The sequence below is a fragment of the Leptosomus discolor genome, chromosome 16 (assembly GCF_034619465.1).
Source record: "Leptosomus discolor isolate bLepDis1 chromosome 16, bLepDis1.hap2, whole genome shotgun sequence".
Taxonomy (NCBI): domain Eukaryota; kingdom Metazoa; phylum Chordata; class Aves; order Leptosomiformes; family Leptosomidae; genus Leptosomus; species Leptosomus discolor.
Window position 1 is genome coordinate 3,738,101 of NC_141406.1, and position 16,697 is coordinate 3,754,797.

Genomic DNA, 16,697 nt, shown 5'->3' on the forward strand with positions numbered 1-16,697 from the left:
CGGGGAGGCGGCGCTGCCTCGCCTCCGCCCCAGCGAACGGGCGGGCCGGCGGGTTCGTCCGAGCCTGCCCGCCCCCTCTGCCCGCTCGCCGGGGTCCGGGAAGGGGGTTCGTGGATCAGGCCCCGCCGCAGGAGACCCGCCACCGCCGGCGCCCGCCATCTTGGGCGCCCCACCCGACGCCGCCCGCCATCTTGGGGGCACCCCCCCCCCCGCCATCTTGGGCAGCCCCCTCAGAGGGGCCAGGCACGGAGCTGGGGCGCGGTGCAAAGGTCGGGAGCGTTTAACGCGAGGAGGACGGTGTTTCCAGAGGGCAAAACTAAGCGAGGGTAGCAAGTGGAACCCCCCCACCCAGACGATCTTCCATAATTCAACCGCTTAGAGACACCCCAAAAGCAGCGGGAGCGGGAGGAAGAGTGATAAATTTGCTATGAGCTGTGCCACAAACTGCGTAATTCTTAGGGATGGGGAAAAAAAGAAATAGCAGGCAGCAGCTTAAACCAAAGCTGGATAGGAAAAAAAAAAGCACAGCACAGACCCAAGAGGGAGTGGGAGGAGGAAGCAGGTGGGAAGGGTAAAGGGTGAGCTTCTCCCCAGCTGAGGGGTCCCAAGGGCACAGGCAACAAGGACGAAGAAAGGTACCAATGTGCTCGGTTTCTCTCTTCCCCGGGGTGAATGTCAGGAAGCACAGCCAGCATGCTGTTAAATTTCAGCAGCGGGTGGGTTAGGAGAACCTGCCTCAATGACTTTTTTTTTTTTCGGTGACTGCTGCCAAGGGGACCCAATGGTCCTCCATTGTCCACCACTGCAGACTGCAACTTCGAGGCTGGTTTGTAATCTGCAGTAATACGTAGATTCCTTCTCTGCGTAACCCCACAACAAGCAGGCAGATATCCTCGCATTCCTCCTGACGCCCGAGGGAACACCTTACCGCCCGGGGAAGGCACAACGAGGCCAGCTCTCCAGCAGCCATCACGCTCTGGGCCAATGGGCCAAGGCGTGCGTAGAGCGGGGTGCCGAGATCCACGGGGCTGCCCCCGCTGGGCCCTGGCACATCGATTATAACCTAATTAACGCAATTAAGCGCGGCTTCGGGTCATCGCCCTGCCGGTGCTCGGCCTCTCCCGCCCCGGGCGAAGACCCCCCCCCTCCCGGCTGGGGGCGCCCTAACAGCGGGAGCCGGGGGAGAGGCTGGCGGCGCGCCGCCGCCAATGGGAGCAGAGCGTGGCCGCGCCTCCGCCAATGGGGGCGGGGGGCGGGCCGAGGGGGGGGGCGGGCGCAGTGGCGCGGAGCGGAGCGGCGCGGCGCGGTGCGGAGCAGCAGCCATGCCGGTGGACCTGGGGCTGTGGAGCGGGCCGCTGAGCCTCACCGAGGTGGAGCAGAAGCCGGCGCACCCGCTGCGGGTCAAGTATGGCTCCGTGGAGATAGACGAGCTGGGCAAGGTGCTCACGCCCACTCAGGTGAGCAGGGCTCGGCCCCCGCGCTCGGGGGGGGGGGCGCGGCAAAATGGCGGGAGGCGGCCGGGCCTCTGGCGCCTTCGCTGAGGCAGCCCCCGACGGAGCCTCTCTGGGTGCGGGGGGGGGAGAGAGGGGCCCCGTTTTGCTGTCGGCTGGGTGCGAGCTGGCGGCAGTGGCCTGGAGCTGCTGGGGTGTCGCTGCCTGCGCTGGGGACGCGTGGCCGCCGTGTGCGGCTGGCGCAGGCTGCGTGGTGCAGGCAGCGGTGCTAACGCTGTCATCCCTCCAGGTCCAGCATCGCCCCACCAGCATTGAGTGGGATGGCTGCGATCCCCAGAAGCTTTACACCTTGGTTCTCACAGACCCAGATGCTCCCAGTAGGAAGGACCCAAAGTTCAGGTAATTCCTGTCTTGCCTGGGGAGAATGGAGCATCCCTCTTGGTCTGAGCAGAGGTTTGGAAGGAGGTCGGGGAGAGTGCTCTGCCTAAGGTGCAGCAGTGAGGCTGTGGCTTGGGGATGGAAGCAGTGCCCTTGCACCTCTCCTTGAGACAGGCACAGCGTGGGGAGGAGCAGCTGCTTTTGCCAGGGGTGTTTGGAGGTCTGCTGTAGCTTGGAGAAACACAGCATCTGCTCTAATTTGGCACGTGCGCGAGTTGGAATTAGGTCTGTCTGTGCTAGCAGTGGAGTCTTAAACCTGGGAGCAGCTCACCTTTCTCAAGTCAGGCTCAGAAGCGTGTGGAACGCCACTCTTGGGGGTCACGCTCTGGGTTTCCTGGTGCCCCAAGGCAGGATGACAGAGCTTGTTTTGACAGGCTCTGCGTACTGAAGGAGAGAGTACCTGCTCTAGGACTGCTGCTCTTTGGGTTTGGCAAACGAGGAGCGGCAGCTGTTAGCTTCGGTTACCCTGCACTGACAGCCTTAGGGAAAAGCAGCACCTTGGACTCACGAAGGGTCTTAGCAGGGGCTGTGACGCAGGCTGATGGATTGGGTTTTGCCTTCTCCTTTCAGGGAATGGCATCACTTCCTAGTGACCAACATGAAAGGCAACAATGTGGGCAGTGGGACTGTGCTGTCCGATTACGTCGGCTCCGGCCCTCCCAAAGGAACAGGTCGGTACCTGGCTGCAGCAGCCCCCACCCCAGCTGCGGTGTGCAGGGGAGGGGGGGGCAGGCCTGCAGCAAACCGAGTGCCCGCCTGCTGGGCGTGTGGTGTGTGGCAGAAACGGCCCATGCAGGACTCTCTGCAGCTGCTGGTGGCCGGGGCTATGTCTGGTGACCGGCCAGTGCTGTTCTGCCTGCAGCGGGTAGGCAGCGTTGCCTGCTCGGGGGGGCACATCTCATTTTTCAGGAAGAAGGCTTGAAAACTGCTAATTTGTATTAGCATGCCATCAGTTAAATGGCACCTTCCATTTTAAAGTCTTGAACAAACTATAAACATTAAGAATTTTAGCTGCTTTGAATCTTTTACATAGCTTTATAAAATCTTGAAACATTGCTGTGTAATAGCCATCTCCGTCTCTTGCCCCAGTGAAAAGGTCTTCTCTAAGCCCCCTTAGCTCCATCCTAGGCGGCTTTCTGATCCTGGAGGACGCAGGTGTCTGCTTCCCTGCGCTCCTGGGGTCGCTGCGGAGCAAACCTTACCCCTGGGAGGCTGGCAGGGCTAACGCTGTCTCCTCCCCGCAGGGCTGCACCGCTACGTGTGGCTGGTGTACGAGCAGCCGAAGCAGCTGACCTGCAACGAGCCCATCCTCTCTAACCGCTCTGGTGACAAGCGAGGGAAGTTCAAGGTGGCTTCTTTCCGCAGCAAGTATGAGCTGGGGGTGCCGGTGGCTGGCACTTGCTACCAGGCCGAGTGGGATGACTACGTGCCAAAGCTCTACGAGCAGCTGTCGGGGAAGTAGGGCGAGGGGACCCGAAGAAGCACTGTGCAGCACCCCCTGTGTCCCCTGGAGGCCAGGCCAGGCAAGAGCACGTCGGTGTAGTTTTGTTTGATTAGTGAGTTGAACCCAACTGCTCCCACCCTGCCCGCTGGGACCGTAGCCCTGTCGCTGTCCCTGGCCTGAACCCGCTTCCGTGTCGGTGTGGTCCAGACCCGTGCTGTGCTTCAGCTGACTCCCGTAGGTACAGGCGATCGCTAGCTGAGCTGCTGACAAGGTGTCCCTGTCAGGGCCACCCCCTCCAGGCTGACCTGCTTAAGGGAAACCAAAGCCTTTGCGAGTTAGTGTCACTTCAGAGGGTCTCCGCTGTACTGGCGAGGCGTTGGCGGCAGCGGTGTGGGTACAGAACCACTTGTGGGTTGGTGGTGGCTGCGTAGTCTCCCCTTTCCAGGAGAGGAGATGGCAGTCTAAGGGAAACCTCATGGCCCTCCCCCTTTTTTTTTTTTTTCTTTATTTTTACCCTCAAATGGCCAGTGCCTCCCCTTCGCTGAAGTGAACCACTAAAGGAGTGAAGGTGTAGCTGGTAGGAGGAGGCAGGGAAGCTGGTTTATAGCACTACCTTCTGCTCTCTGTTGCCACTTTTAAGCCGAGAGACCACTTCATTTTGTTCAAGTTCTGTTGTGACCCGATGTTAACGTGCTGTTTGCTCACAGTGCAATTAAACACTTACCAAGGTGGATGGTGTGGTTGTCTTCTTGGGGGACGAGGGCAGTGCTTACAGGAGCAGCTGGCTGCCACCGGGTTCCTTTCCTCCTCCTCCTGATGTGAAGAGGCTGGACCCTCTGGCAGGAGCTGGATCCCTCCTGGCAGTGCTGCCTGAAACAAGTGCTGGTGCTGGAGGAACGCAGCTCAAAGCAGTTGTGTCTTTCTGCCCAAAAACCTACCCCGTACAAATATAAATCTCCTCGCCTCGAGGGGCAGCTTGCTGTCACGGTAAAGGTTCACGGCAAAGGGAGTGCTGGCAAGCTGGCTGTAGCGATTCAGAGAGGACACTCGTTTTCTTCCAGGGTTTCTGAAGCCACTAGCGCTCAGCAGCAGGGTCACGGATCCCCTGAAAACCTCCTGTTGCCAACCTTGATGTTCCCCACAGCGGATGGAGCAGCCTGTGCTCGCAGCTCTGGCCTGTCCTTGGCCAGCTGTTACCCAGCCCCTCCAGCAGCCTCCCTGGGGCTGAGGGAGCCCAGAGCCTTCAGCCTCTTGGGCAGCTGGCAGAGGAGCCTGTCCCTGCCTGGCCTGGGGGATCTCCCCACAGCCCAGGGCTCAGGTGTGGTGCTCCCTGGAGGCCTCCTGCCTTTTCCCCCCGGCCTGGGCTGCTCTGCAGGAGCCCGCACCGCCGCAGCTGCACCCTGACTGCAGCTCCTGGGAGCAGCACCCACCAGCTGTACTGACCTGAAGCCACTTCCCGGCCAACCTGCAGGGTCCCAGTTGCTTTCCTGATCCCCCAACAGCTCGCAGTGAGGCTGAAGGGGTGTCTCCCAAGTGCTTAAAGCAGAAAATGAACCTTTGGTCCAGGCTGCCACCTTTAAAGGGTTCGAAAAAGATGAAGCCCATGTAATTCTCCTTCATGGAACTAGAAGCCTCCCCCTCCTTTTTAAGCTACTTCCTTTCTCAAAGTTCTGCACCGAAACAGGCATGAAAACCTCACCGTGCTGCAGCAGGGGCCTGTAAAACTCTGAGGGACTCTGTAACGAAGAAACAAGGTTGGTTTCTGCCCCAAGATAGTTTTTCAACCCAGCCATTAAAACACTTAAACATCAGAACAGGATCGATGGGTTTTTCAGGAAAACATCCCCCAGCTCCTCAAGACCGAGATCCACCGCACGGAGTGTGTCAGGCGGGTGGAGACCTGCTGGAACAGCTGCCCTTCGCCGCGCTCAGCAAGGGCCGAGCCCTCCTGGGACTTCCCGGCTGGAAGCAGGACCTAAAACATGAGCCCCCATCCCTTATCAGCCGAAAAACCTCCACTGTCAAGAAAAGCAGGTTTGGAACCAAAGGCCCAGAGGTTCCCCCAGCTGGAGGGACCCCTCGCCCCTCTGTGGGTCCGCCAGGGGTGTGCTGGTGGGAGGGGAACGGGTCACCTCCCCTGCGCCCACCTGCAGGCTGGGCCGGGGCCAGGCCCCAAGCCGCTCTTCCCACAATGAGACAGCGAGGCGGTGTGATGAACACTTTTATTTACAAATATAATTAAAAGCTCTGACAGTTATTCATGCTCTTCCTTGGAACCTGAAAAATGTTTCTGTTGTTTTGTTGTTTGGGTTTTTTTTGGGGGGTTGTTTTTTGTTTTTTTTTTGTTTTTTTTTTTTCTTAAAGTGCATGCAAAAGAAGTAAAGCCTTTTTTTTTTATCTTTTTATTGTAAGAAAATACACAGTTTGAAAGTGTGAATAATGCAATATTTATGACCAAGATCATGGGGTTGGGGGTGGACTTGGGGGAGGAACAGAAAATAAAAAAACACAAGAAAAAAAAAAAAAAAGGGCTGGGGATGATCTAACAGACAGTGCTGAACTCCCAGTGCTGAACTGGAGAGTGGGCGGGGTGGCTGGGAGCAGGAGGGAAAAGGGGGGGGGGGGAAAGAAGTAAAAAAATTTTTGATCAGAGAAACAGTTAAAATACAATATGAAAATAAGTAAAAGCTCTCCTTAAATTCCTTCTATACACAAAATACACGATTTGACAAAGCCCAATTTGTGCTACTGGGATCCTGTGGGCTCATTTAAGTGTATTCACATTCTCTGCGACAGCAGAAAATGATTATGATACAATCAAGAATATGCCCAGGACCGAGGTCTCATCCCCGCCTCGCCTGGCATGGTTCTTCTAAAAATCACCAGATCTTCGCCCCGCCCCTCCCCACCCCCAAAAAAGTAATAATATGTCACCACTGATATGTACATCACGATTAAGGTTTTTTTTTTTTTTTCTGTAAAATGTATCAAATTTTTCAATCTTTAATAAAATTTTTTATTATTTAATTATTCCTGATGAATAAATACCAAAAAAATAAAAATAAAATAAAATTATGCAGCAGCTAGTTAAGGTAAGGCTGCGGATTTAGTCTCTCTCCCCCTGGGTTTGTATTTATCTTTCTATTATTATTCTTTTTTTTTTTTGCTTGTACTTTCATTGATTGGTGGTAAAATGAGTGATTGCTCAAAAGCAACATACATCCACTTTTTTTTTTTTTTTTTTTCTCCATTAAAATTGTCTCCAAAGTTTTCACTGAAACATTTTTAATCATTGCACAGAGACATCAATACTGTGACATACTATGGAAAAGACCGCCAGGAGCTGTCCTGCACCGGGACTTGACACAGGGGGAAAGGGGGCCCCTGATGGAGTAAGAATATACAGGCACTAGTCCGACACGATGTCAGTAAGAGAGACAGAAAGAGAGAGAGCACGCCCGTTAACATGGGGAATGTTGGGTTTGCAAGTTTTATCATTGTTTGCTTTTTGTCTTTTGTTTTGTTTTGTTTTTCCCCGTTTGTTTTCAAATGGCAAAAAGAAATTTAAATCTCATCTATAGTCCTCCTTGGGATATTCTAACGTGACCAAATTCCCAAAGCCCATTCGCAAGCTCTCCATGTCAAACGTCTCAATCTCTCGCTCCTGCCTTTCCAACAGAAACTTGATCCTCTCGCTGCGTTCCTTCTGGAGGGCGGCGAGCTCCTCTTCGATCTGAAAGAAGCACCGTCAGCCGCCCCTTCACCGCGCCGTGCCGGCCCCCGCAGCGACGGGGCGCACCCGGCAGCCCCCCCAGCAGCCCGCCCGGAACGTACCTTTTGTTCGAGATGTGCCCTGCGCAACGACACCCGTTGCTCCAGCTTCTGGAGTTCTCTTTCGTGCTGTGCTTCCGTCTGCATCTTAATTTTGCTCTGGTACGCGTTGAGCAGCTCCATCTCCTGCTGGAGTTGCAGTCTCAGGGCTTGGCATTCTGCTTCTTGGGCCTCATCCAGCCGTAGCTGTAAGATCATGGGGAAAACAACGCTCACACCTCCGCTGGGAACTCCTCGGCTCCGACGTCGCTAGCGACGCACCGCTCGTCCTTCTCAAAGCCAGGGAGCCTCTGGTGGTGGCGGGAGAACGGGGAAAGCGGGAAGGGCTTCGTAAACAGCTGCTTGCCCCACTCACACGGAGGCCCGAGCCTCAGGGAAGATCCAGTTCTAAACCCCCAGCACGCGAGGGGCAGCAGGGGAAGGAAGGGGGGGTGTTCTGCGGGACGGGCGTTACAAGAAGGCAGGGGCCACGGGCGCGTCACCTCAACCCCGCTGCTCCCAACGCAACCGCGTCGCTCACCAGCGGCGGGGCCGGGAGGAAGGCAGCGGGCTCGCTGCCACCAGGCCTGACGGCCCCCCGGCCCCCCCCGCCTCCGCGCCCCTCGGGCAGGGCTGCCCCACCCCGGGACGGGAGGTGCCGGCCGCTGCACCTACCGCTTGCGAGGCCATCATCTCGTTGATGCTCTGCTCGTACTGCTCGGCCAGGATGGCGAGCTTCCTCGTCTGCTCGTCCTTCAGACTCTTCAAAATTGTCTTGTGCTCACTCTTTGGAGTTACTTCCAGCTGGTGATTCTTCAGTGCTTTGTACTGCTTAGTTTGCACTTTGCATGTGTCCTGGAACTGCTTTTTGATCTGCATTTCCATAGCCTGCCAAGGAAGGAACGGTGTGAAGAGCACGAAGAGCTTTGGGAATGGAGAGGTTACGGTACATCCAAATGGGCGGGTTGGTGACGGCCAACGACAGCTCCGCGGCGCCGTCTCCTGCCCCCGCACCCCGGTGAGCAGGGCGTGCTCTGCGCACGCAGCCATCTAACGAGCAGCATCAGCTCAGGCCCTGCACCAGCAACAGGACCCATGCTCAGCCCGGAGCACCTCCATCTCCTACCCCCTGCCTCCTGCAGGGCGCCCAGCCCCTCACCCTGCCTCCCGCCTCCCCAAAAGCATCGGCTTTTTCCAGGCCTCCCATTTCGCCACCTCGCCAAGGCCTCCGCGAGCTGCCTCCCCCACCTCCCCCACGCGCTGCGCGGAGCTGCAGATCCGAGAACCGGCGAGGGCGTGACGGAGGGGATGAACGCAACGTGCCTTTTGGGTTGTTCGGAGGAGGAACAGCAATCTCCCACAGCGAGCAGCTCAGAGGTTTCTAATCAACCTGCAGCCAAACTGGGACAGAGCACAGCGCTCGGCACACCCATGTTCTCTCCCTCTGTTGACTTTGAAAGCGAGGAAGCATCACCCAACCCCTTTCCGCACCGAGGTTTACAGGCTGATGCCAGCGAGGGCCCGAAGCAAGCACAGCTCATCAGAAGCAAATTCTGTAACACTTCGCTAAGGACTAGCCTATTTTTACCCAGCAGCCTCAATTAGCACAGCACTTAAAAATCCTCAGTGAGCTCTTTGCTGCCACAGCCTGCAACTTTCTTACACCTGCACAAAAGGGAGGGGATGCACGGGAGAGCGCACCGTGCTGGTGGAGGGCAGTTCTGCAGCGCGGGTGCTGCACGGAGCAGGCAGCAAGCACACGGAGGTTGGAAGAGGAGGAAGGAAAGCTTCCAGCACCTTCAGGTTCTTTGGTTGCTGCCGGAGCTCCATGAAATGCTTCCTGTGCAGCTCCCGCTCTCGCCTCTTGTTGTATTCCAGCTGGTTCTCCAGCTCAGTCTGGTGCTGCAGCCGGATCAGGTCCATTCGCAGCTTCTGCAGCGTGTGCAGCTGCCTGTACTCCAGCTCGCGCGTGGACTCGTCGTGCCGGATCAGCATGGCGTGCTCCATCTCCTTCTGGGTCCGCTTCTTGTTTAACTCCTGCGCAAGAGGACAGCAGAGCACAAGACAAAAGCTGAGGAGTGATTCTCTCTGCCCCGAGATGCCGTAGTTGAGGTTGCGAGGCCAGATGTCCTGGTCGCTCCTCTAGACGACATCGAGGACAGACGCAGCAGTACGATGGGAATGCAAGTAAAGCGGCCACCCAGCATCCATCCATCCACCCACCCATCCATCCATCCACCCCCCCTGGAACCTGCTCCTCTGGCAGCTCCTGGATCACCCAGGGAGCCTCCAGCAGGTGGCACTGGGACCACACTCAAGCCCTCTGTGACTGCCGAGAATCACGGAATCTTTTAATAAATACATCCCGAGCAGCGGGGATCGGGGCTGGGCTGACTGACAGAATCAGGGGCTCTTTATTTGTCTGTTTTAATTTACTCTGAGCCCCTGCTCGGCCCTGGGAGATGAGGCTTCTCTCCTATCACTTCCACTAGAATCACAAAAGCAGAGGTGAGCAGCTCCAAGGTACCCCATCAGGCTGAAGGAGAGTTTAACCTACCACTGCGTACAGGTGGGGTTTGGCCCCAGGCGCAGCACGTTTTCCCTCACAGCGAGGGTACAGCCCGAGCCTCACGCCGGTGTCGCCACGTGCACACAGGAGTTCCTGCACATGGCACCCTGCAGTCTAGGAAAAACCTCACTGCGTTCTAAGCCGAGGAAGAGGAAGATACCAGCTTCTCTCCCTGGTTACTGCTAATATTTCTGTCTCCAGGTATCAGCAACCACTTGTGGAGCCTGGAGCTGAACCCAGCTCAGCCAAGCAGTGGTTACAGCTGTACCCCTTGCTGGTATTTGGTGACCTTCACAGATGGTCACGTCTCGGTTTCAGCTCTCAGTTGTACAAACCGTCGCTGTACTTCATGCTCGGCTAAGACGGGCACAGCGGGGGCTGCCTTGCACTACGCACACGCACACACAGCGCCCAGCACAGGGAGGCCCCAGTGTTGGCTCAGTCTAACAAGCTTCTGGGGTCGAAGCAAAAAGAAAAAAAAAAAATCTGATTATTCTCAGGTGTTGCTTGCATGTTGTAATTCTCCACATCAGCACCTGTGAACAGGCACTTCAGCCCCACCGTGACGGGTTTAAGCTCGGAGGAAGGGGAAGGAAACAGGGCCAGGTCTTGTCCGCGCACACCCTTGGCCATAAGGATGTGGCAGAGGTTCGTACTGAAGCAAAGCTCGCACCTTGACAGCCAAGATCAAAGATTAGACCTGCTGATGCGCCGAAATCGTTCCCCGCTTGCGCAGAAGCAGGCAGCACGCTGGGACAGCGCGTCAGCCCGCGCCGTGAGCTGCGGCCAGGCCAGCCAGGCGCCCTCGTGCCCTTTCCACGCCCGATTTCAGGTGGCACAGCACGGACAGAGACACTCCGCTGCTCACGCGCACTTTCTCGTTTGTACAAAAAGAACCTCTGTGGTTACTTGAAACGTGAAGAAAAAACACATTCTTGAAGCGTTCTGTACTTGGGTTGTCTGATCCAGTGCACTTGAACTTAGTAGCAGGGACGTTACTTTCAGGAAATAAACACCCGGGTCATTCTGAAAATGAGGTCGTCTCTTTTAAGACCTTAAATGCAGGAGCTCGGGGGACTGTCTCCTGGTTAATACACCTCGCTGGAGAACTGAATTCTGTTCTCATCCCTGCGACAGGGCTTACACACCCCCATAATTATATCAGGGTGACCAAATCTGATTTTTCAGTGTCATTCATTGTCAGGGCGTCCGAGTTGAGATGTGTGGATGTGATCTGCAAAGCAGCTGAGCAGCCCCAGGCACGTGAAGTCAAGGGCAGCAAAGCTCCAAGCAGGTAACATACAGGGCAGCGTTAAGTCTGCTGGAAAACTCGGTAGGAGCAGACCAAGTACATGATTGTTAGAAATTTTTGGTCGCTCACTCTCAGCCTTTATTAAAATACCTTCTCTTCATCATACCGATTTTTGTGGCTAAAAATAACATCCATGAAGAATTCAGAAACTGTAGTGACTACCAGAGAACAAATCTACAAGTAATAACTCTTTCTCCAAAGTGGCACTTGACTACAGGCAGGCTGTAAGGCAAGGGTCAGTAACTGATGAGGGAAAGCAAGATGTTGAATAGCTTCTCCTTAACAATCCCCCATTCTGTGCACCAGTTTGAACAGAGCCCAATGGCAAAGCACTATCTGATTATTTGGAGACAACCAGAACGCACACACAAAAAAGGACTGGATTTCTGGTATTTCTTACATTTGTAGCATTTCATTTTGCAACTTAATATTGTTCCTTTAAGGTTATCACTGGCCTATTATACATCTTTCAGCTGTGTTAAGTTTTCTTTAGCCCACAAGTAGAACTCCTCACGTGATGCCCTCCCTTTCAGCCATCCCGCAGGCGGCCCAGGCCCAGGCACCAACTGCCCTGTGCTGTGAGAGAAGCCCAGCAGGATCCCCCAAAATCTAATGCCCAGGAGCTCAGACGAAGCATCTGGCCCACATAACGTTTCTGTCTGCAAGTCAATGATGCCACCCCTCCTCAGTTAATAAACCCAGCCACATCTGTGTGGAAAACTCTTTCCCAAAACACGTTTCCTATATTTTTTCTCAGTTCTGTTTAGCAACTGGAAACATGAAGATCTGATGTCAGTCAGCAAACTGTTTTACAGACACGGAGCTAAAGCAATGAAAGAAATGCTCGGGAAAGGAAGCGAAGGGCGCCATACCTCCCGAATGTTCTGCTGCTCCATCTCGTGCCTCTTGATCATCGTTTTTCTCTTGAAGAAACGGCAGTTTTTGTCGTAGTAGAGTCTCTGCTGGCTGAGAAGATGGGCCTCCTCTTCAGCCTGTGTGTGCTGCAGGTTCTCTTTATGTTTGGATATTCTTTCTTGCTTCTCTTTCTTCGGCGTGCTGTGGTCCTCATTCATCTCCTGCATGCAGACAGGGTCAAAATAAGACTTCCCTTAGGGTCACAGTGACATAGGACTTGGAGAACCTTCAGTCACTGGCTACTCCTCTGCCATTCAGTTCACAAAAGGACACCACAATCCTGACGAGACCACCAGGTACCAGCAGAACCAGACTCGTCACCTGGCCATGCCCAGCCCTACTGCCTCTGGAGCTGTATTACAACACACCAAGAGGAGGAGGAAGAAGTGGCCATTAAACACAAACATCTTGGGGGCTAAACAGCGCAGCAACGAAAAGACAGTCACACCCCACCCCAGGGGAGGCTCTGGGAAGGGGCTGGGTCAAACCCCGTGGCTCCCTTCCCAGCTCTGCACCTGTTTTACAAAGGAGCCCAGCTTGGGCTTAAGTTTTATTTAAGAAGGACTCATGCTTGATGACCGAATCAGATACCTAACGGGGCTCCTTGCTGTTCGTTTTTTCACCTCTACATTCTCAACAGCAAGTGATTTTTGCTATGTGGGGGGCACGCTGTACTCAAGTATTGCAGTTTGGGATAGATAAAGCTATATACGGAGTTACTTCTTTTTCTAATTCATATAAGTGATCACAGGGCGTCAGTCAAGTGACATCTAAAAGGCTGCTCCAATTACCTACAGCTCAAGCAAAAAAAAAAAACAAAAAAGAAGAAGAGGGGGAAGCTCTGTGAAGTCCCACTTTCCCTCACCACCCTTGGTTTCAAAAACTCTGCTCCTCAGCGAGTTGCGAAGGCACCTTTAGCACCTTTACAGATTATTCTAGAAGTGCCGCCAGATGCTCCCAGTTTTTGAAAGTTTACTTGCTGAGAGTCTAAATCTGCTTCCATGCGTGACAGTGTCCCTTAAACCCCTGGGCTGGCCCAGGTTTATCAAAGTGAAAAGGCTAGTTCATGTTCATTCCGCACCCCTTCAGCCCTGAAAATGATGGTTTTCTTGCCTCTTTAATCTTTTCCTTGCAAAGCTTGTATTGTTTCTTCTGACTTTCTAAAAAGGTCGCCAGGTCTTTCTTTTGCTGAGCCAAAATCTGTTGCTGGAATTTCTTTTCATCTGCTGCAGCTGCCTTTGCCTGCAAGATGGAGAGAAAAGAGAGAGGAGAAAAAAAAAAAACCTAATGAGAAAACCCCCCCAAAATAAAGGGTGAAGGAGCAGGTACTGAATCCAGCACAAATCAGTCTTCTGTGTTTTTTGGTCTGTCTTTCTCCTACCACTGTGCTAGACAAAGCCATGAGGATCCAGCCACATGAAAGCTGCTTCCACAAAACCCCCATAATGCCCACACGCATTTAAGTTTCCTTATGCTTCTTATCTCTCCACCAACACCACCCCAGAGGGTAAAAACCCCCCCACTAATTTACCACATGGATTAACATGTTGATTTTTAAACAGACTCAGTAACAGCCACGAGCTCTGTTCATTCCCTCAGCCACGAGGCAGAAGCTCCCTCCAAGCTCTCCGCCGAGTTTGTCAGCCTCTCTCAGCCAGCTGCCACGAGCTGCAGCGCTGGCCAACGGAGTGTCCCTCATCCCAGAGGCTGACTTGTAGCTGTGGAACTGTTCCACAAACCGGGCCAGGGCAGCTCCGGACAAGCAACCACACAGCACACCTTAAGGACACAGGTTTTAAGCAGGACTTCCACAGCCTTCTCTTGGAGACGTGGCACACACCTCTCCCTCCAACCTTCACCTACAGCTTGGGAGCCAGTAACTCTACTCACCTCTTTCTCCATCACAGCTACTTGCTTCTTGGCCAGCTTCTCCAGCTCAATGGACGAGTTGTTGGCGTGCGTCTCCACCTCCTTCTGCAGCTTGAGGCGGTGCTCGTCCATCTCGGCCTTCAACTTGTTTTCCAGGGCGATCAGCTGCTTCTGGTGCTGGCGCCGCATCCGCTTATATCCTGACATCTGTTCCCGCAGCTCGTTCTCCTGCTCATGCTCATGGATCTGTCTTGTAACCTGATGTCAGGAAAAGGGGAACAAGTGCTACACGGCCGCCTTCCTAGACAGGCTGTCTCCATACCAGCGGCTTACCTGTAAGCCAGACCCTGTTTTGCTGTAGTCTTAGAAATCAACTTTCAGGGAATGCTGTTCCAGGTTTCAGAGGCTGCTGCTGTTTAGTATCACCAACAAGGCCATAAGATTTCTCTCTACTGATTTTCACCCCCATCTTTTCCTGAGAATTTTATGTGTGTTTTCAGTAACACAGCAGAACATGCCGTGTTACCAATAAAGGAAACAGCAGGTTGCTCATCACTCCAAGAAACACTACAGGATATCTGGAAACAAAATATGGACTTACAAGATGGCATCCATTTCAAGAACCCCCCAACCCACCCGTTCTTTCCTTCCTCCTTGAGTCACCACAGTTGCAATTCAGCCCCTCAATACCTATTTCCTGCAACGAGTAGCCTCCTTCAAAATTTCTTCTTAAAATTCAAGAGGATGGCAGACTGAGCTCACTCCCTACCAGAACTGAAAGTTTTCTAACAAGGGAACACTGTTCTGGAACTGTGTGCTCTTAACAAGATTGATCAGATGGTCTAAGCAGATTTTAAACCCTGCTCAGCTGAAACAAACTCACAAGTTCCACATTCATTTCCATGCCCAAGTATATCAATGTGAAAGGAAGAAAAAACCCCAGTAAGTTGTGCCAATATTTTTCAGAAGAAAATGCAAATGGTAATGCTTCCATTTCAAAAGAAGAAAAGTGTCCAAGATTGATTTTTTAAAAGTATTTTAATACAGTCCCAGGAACTTCACGTATAAAGACCTGTTGATACTTTATATGACAGTCCTGGGAGCCGCAAGCTGGAGCCCTTAGTACATGTGTAGAGCTGCAGTCCCTGATTCGGTGTGAGGGGACCTCTGCTTCCACACTTCACAAGCAAGAAGCAAAGAGCTCAGCCCTTGGAAGGTGATCATTGACGCTTTATGACCCAACGGTCCTTCCCGCCAGAGCCCAGCCTTCCTGATGGATATCTCTACAGCAGCCAAGAGAAAGAACTGGGCCCTCCTACCATACCGCTGTCATCCAAAGGCTGGTTTTCAGAGATCTTCCAAGTAAGTTCAGACGTAGGGAGGGACGCACCTACAGACCTGCGAAGGCTCAAGTTCGACAGGAGAGCAGCGCTGCTTTACTGAGCAGCCAGCCAAGCCCACTTGCTGGCAGCCCTGCGCTTCAGGGCTAGTGGCTGATGGGAAGCAGTAAGAGCTCGAAAAAAAAAATCAACAAGCAAGCTTAACACCACAACTGATGTGTCACCCAAGGCAGACAGCATGCTGCCACCTGTCACTGCTCAAGTGACTACCAACACTCGGGAGGAGTGTGAAGAGGAGGTTAGGAAGAGCCTTCCAAAGCCTTCACCTTGAAATAGATGAACAACAATTTACAGTAAATAGCTACCAACCAAGAAAATTATAGCCAGCGTCCCAGAATAGAGACAAGACACGAAAGGATGAAGCTACTGAAGTGGACAGCCTCCATCTTGCCCCCATCCCTTCCAAAGACAAGCCCAGAGAGAAAAGGAAACCTCTGACTGCAAAGAAAACCAAGAACTAGCCTGACTACAGCCTGTGTCAGGCTCCGTTACCAGGAAGCGATGACGGTGGGTCCACCACATTAGTGAAGTCCAACATCAACGACGAGGTAAGTGACGATGCACAAATCACATCCCGATTTTGAAGCTGACTGGATTAAATATATATTTACACCTCAGCAATTGGTGTACCACAGCAGCCTTCAAGGGCTCGAGGCTAGGTAACGAGATAGATCTAGGCCAGATACCAGGACTGTGTGAGATTGTAGAAACGAATACAGAAACACAGTATCAACCCTGTGCATTGTGATAGTTCAAAAAGCTTTTTTTATTTTTATTTTTTTTTTGAAGTGTAACAATGACAGCCATACCTTGCAGAAGCTGGTAAGCGTTCGTAGGAACTTGCGCATTTCAGTCAAGTTCAGCAAGAGCAAGATCTCTGACAGAAGCTTCCAGGTAATGAAAATTCCTCTGAGAAGTCATCCAAGTTAATCATGAGAGACAGATGTCAGGTAAGACAGGCAAACCCCCGACATTCCACATATGACTTGGAGAGAACAGACTTGGTCAGGTACTTGTGGAGACACAGAGATACGGTAACTACCGTAACGACCACGCAGCAGCAGTACAAGATCTTCCTGGATGTGCTATTTTTGAGACTCAGCCTTTTTGTGAGCAGTGGGACGTTCTGCACGGCACACTCCGTTCCAAGAAGTTGGCAGAACAAAGCAAATAGCAAGAGCACACGAAAAAATGGATCTAAGAACTCTCTGCAACTTTGCCAGTCTCCCCTTTGGTCTACTCTCTAACGAGGTTTAGAATGTGCACTTGTTTAATTTACAGCAAAAATCATTAAACTTTTATCCTTTTTTTTTTTTTTTTGCTGCTCCTGGGCACCCCATTTCCAGTTTTGCTCAGCTTGTCTCTATCATGACAAGAATGCCATCTTTGAAAGATTTCACATTAAGTCTGGGATCTCTATTCCCCCAAAATAGGATGCAATTACTAATGATTACACTAGCTGATAAAGCCTTCCAGTCACAGCAGAAGA

The 16,697-nt window shown here is 52.9% G+C and overlaps 2 protein-coding genes across 4 annotated transcripts in view; one reads left to right on the plus strand and one right to left on the minus strand.

Moving 5' to 3' along the window:
• Positions 1 to 1,322: 1,322 nt before the first annotated feature.
• PEBP1 (phosphatidylethanolamine binding protein 1) lies at positions 1,323 to 4,064 on the plus strand. Its single transcript, XM_086474261.1, has 4 exons — positions 1,323 to 1,457; positions 1,741 to 1,850; positions 2,460 to 2,560; positions 3,134 to 4,064. Exons 1-4 carry the CDS (start codon positions 1,323 to 1,325, stop codon positions 3,349 to 3,351), a joined length of 564 nt encoding a protein of 187 aa, XP_086330387.1. The 3' UTR covers positions 3,352 to 4,064.
• Positions 4,065 to 5,687: 1,623 nt separating this feature from the next.
• Positions 5,688 to 16,697, minus strand: part of TAOK3 (TAO kinase 3) — a 93,400-nt gene continuing 82,390 nt past the window's right edge. For all 3 annotated transcript variants that reach the window (XM_086473895.1, XM_086473894.1, XM_086473896.1), the window contains 7 exons: positions 13,830 to 14,066; positions 13,053 to 13,181; positions 11,897 to 12,100; positions 8,941 to 9,180; positions 7,819 to 8,031; positions 7,168 to 7,350; positions 5,688 to 7,066 (listed from right to left, as the gene is read on the minus strand). In XM_086473895.1, the coding sequence (XP_086330021.1) occupies positions 6,905 to 7,066; positions 7,168 to 7,350; positions 7,819 to 8,031; positions 8,941 to 9,180; positions 11,897 to 12,100; positions 13,053 to 13,181; positions 13,830 to 14,066 (1,368 nt within the window). In that variant the 3' untranslated portion in view covers positions 5,688 to 6,904. The remainder of the gene's footprint in view (positions 7,067 to 7,167; positions 7,351 to 7,818; positions 8,032 to 8,940; positions 9,181 to 11,896; positions 12,101 to 13,052; positions 13,182 to 13,829; positions 14,067 to 16,697) is intronic.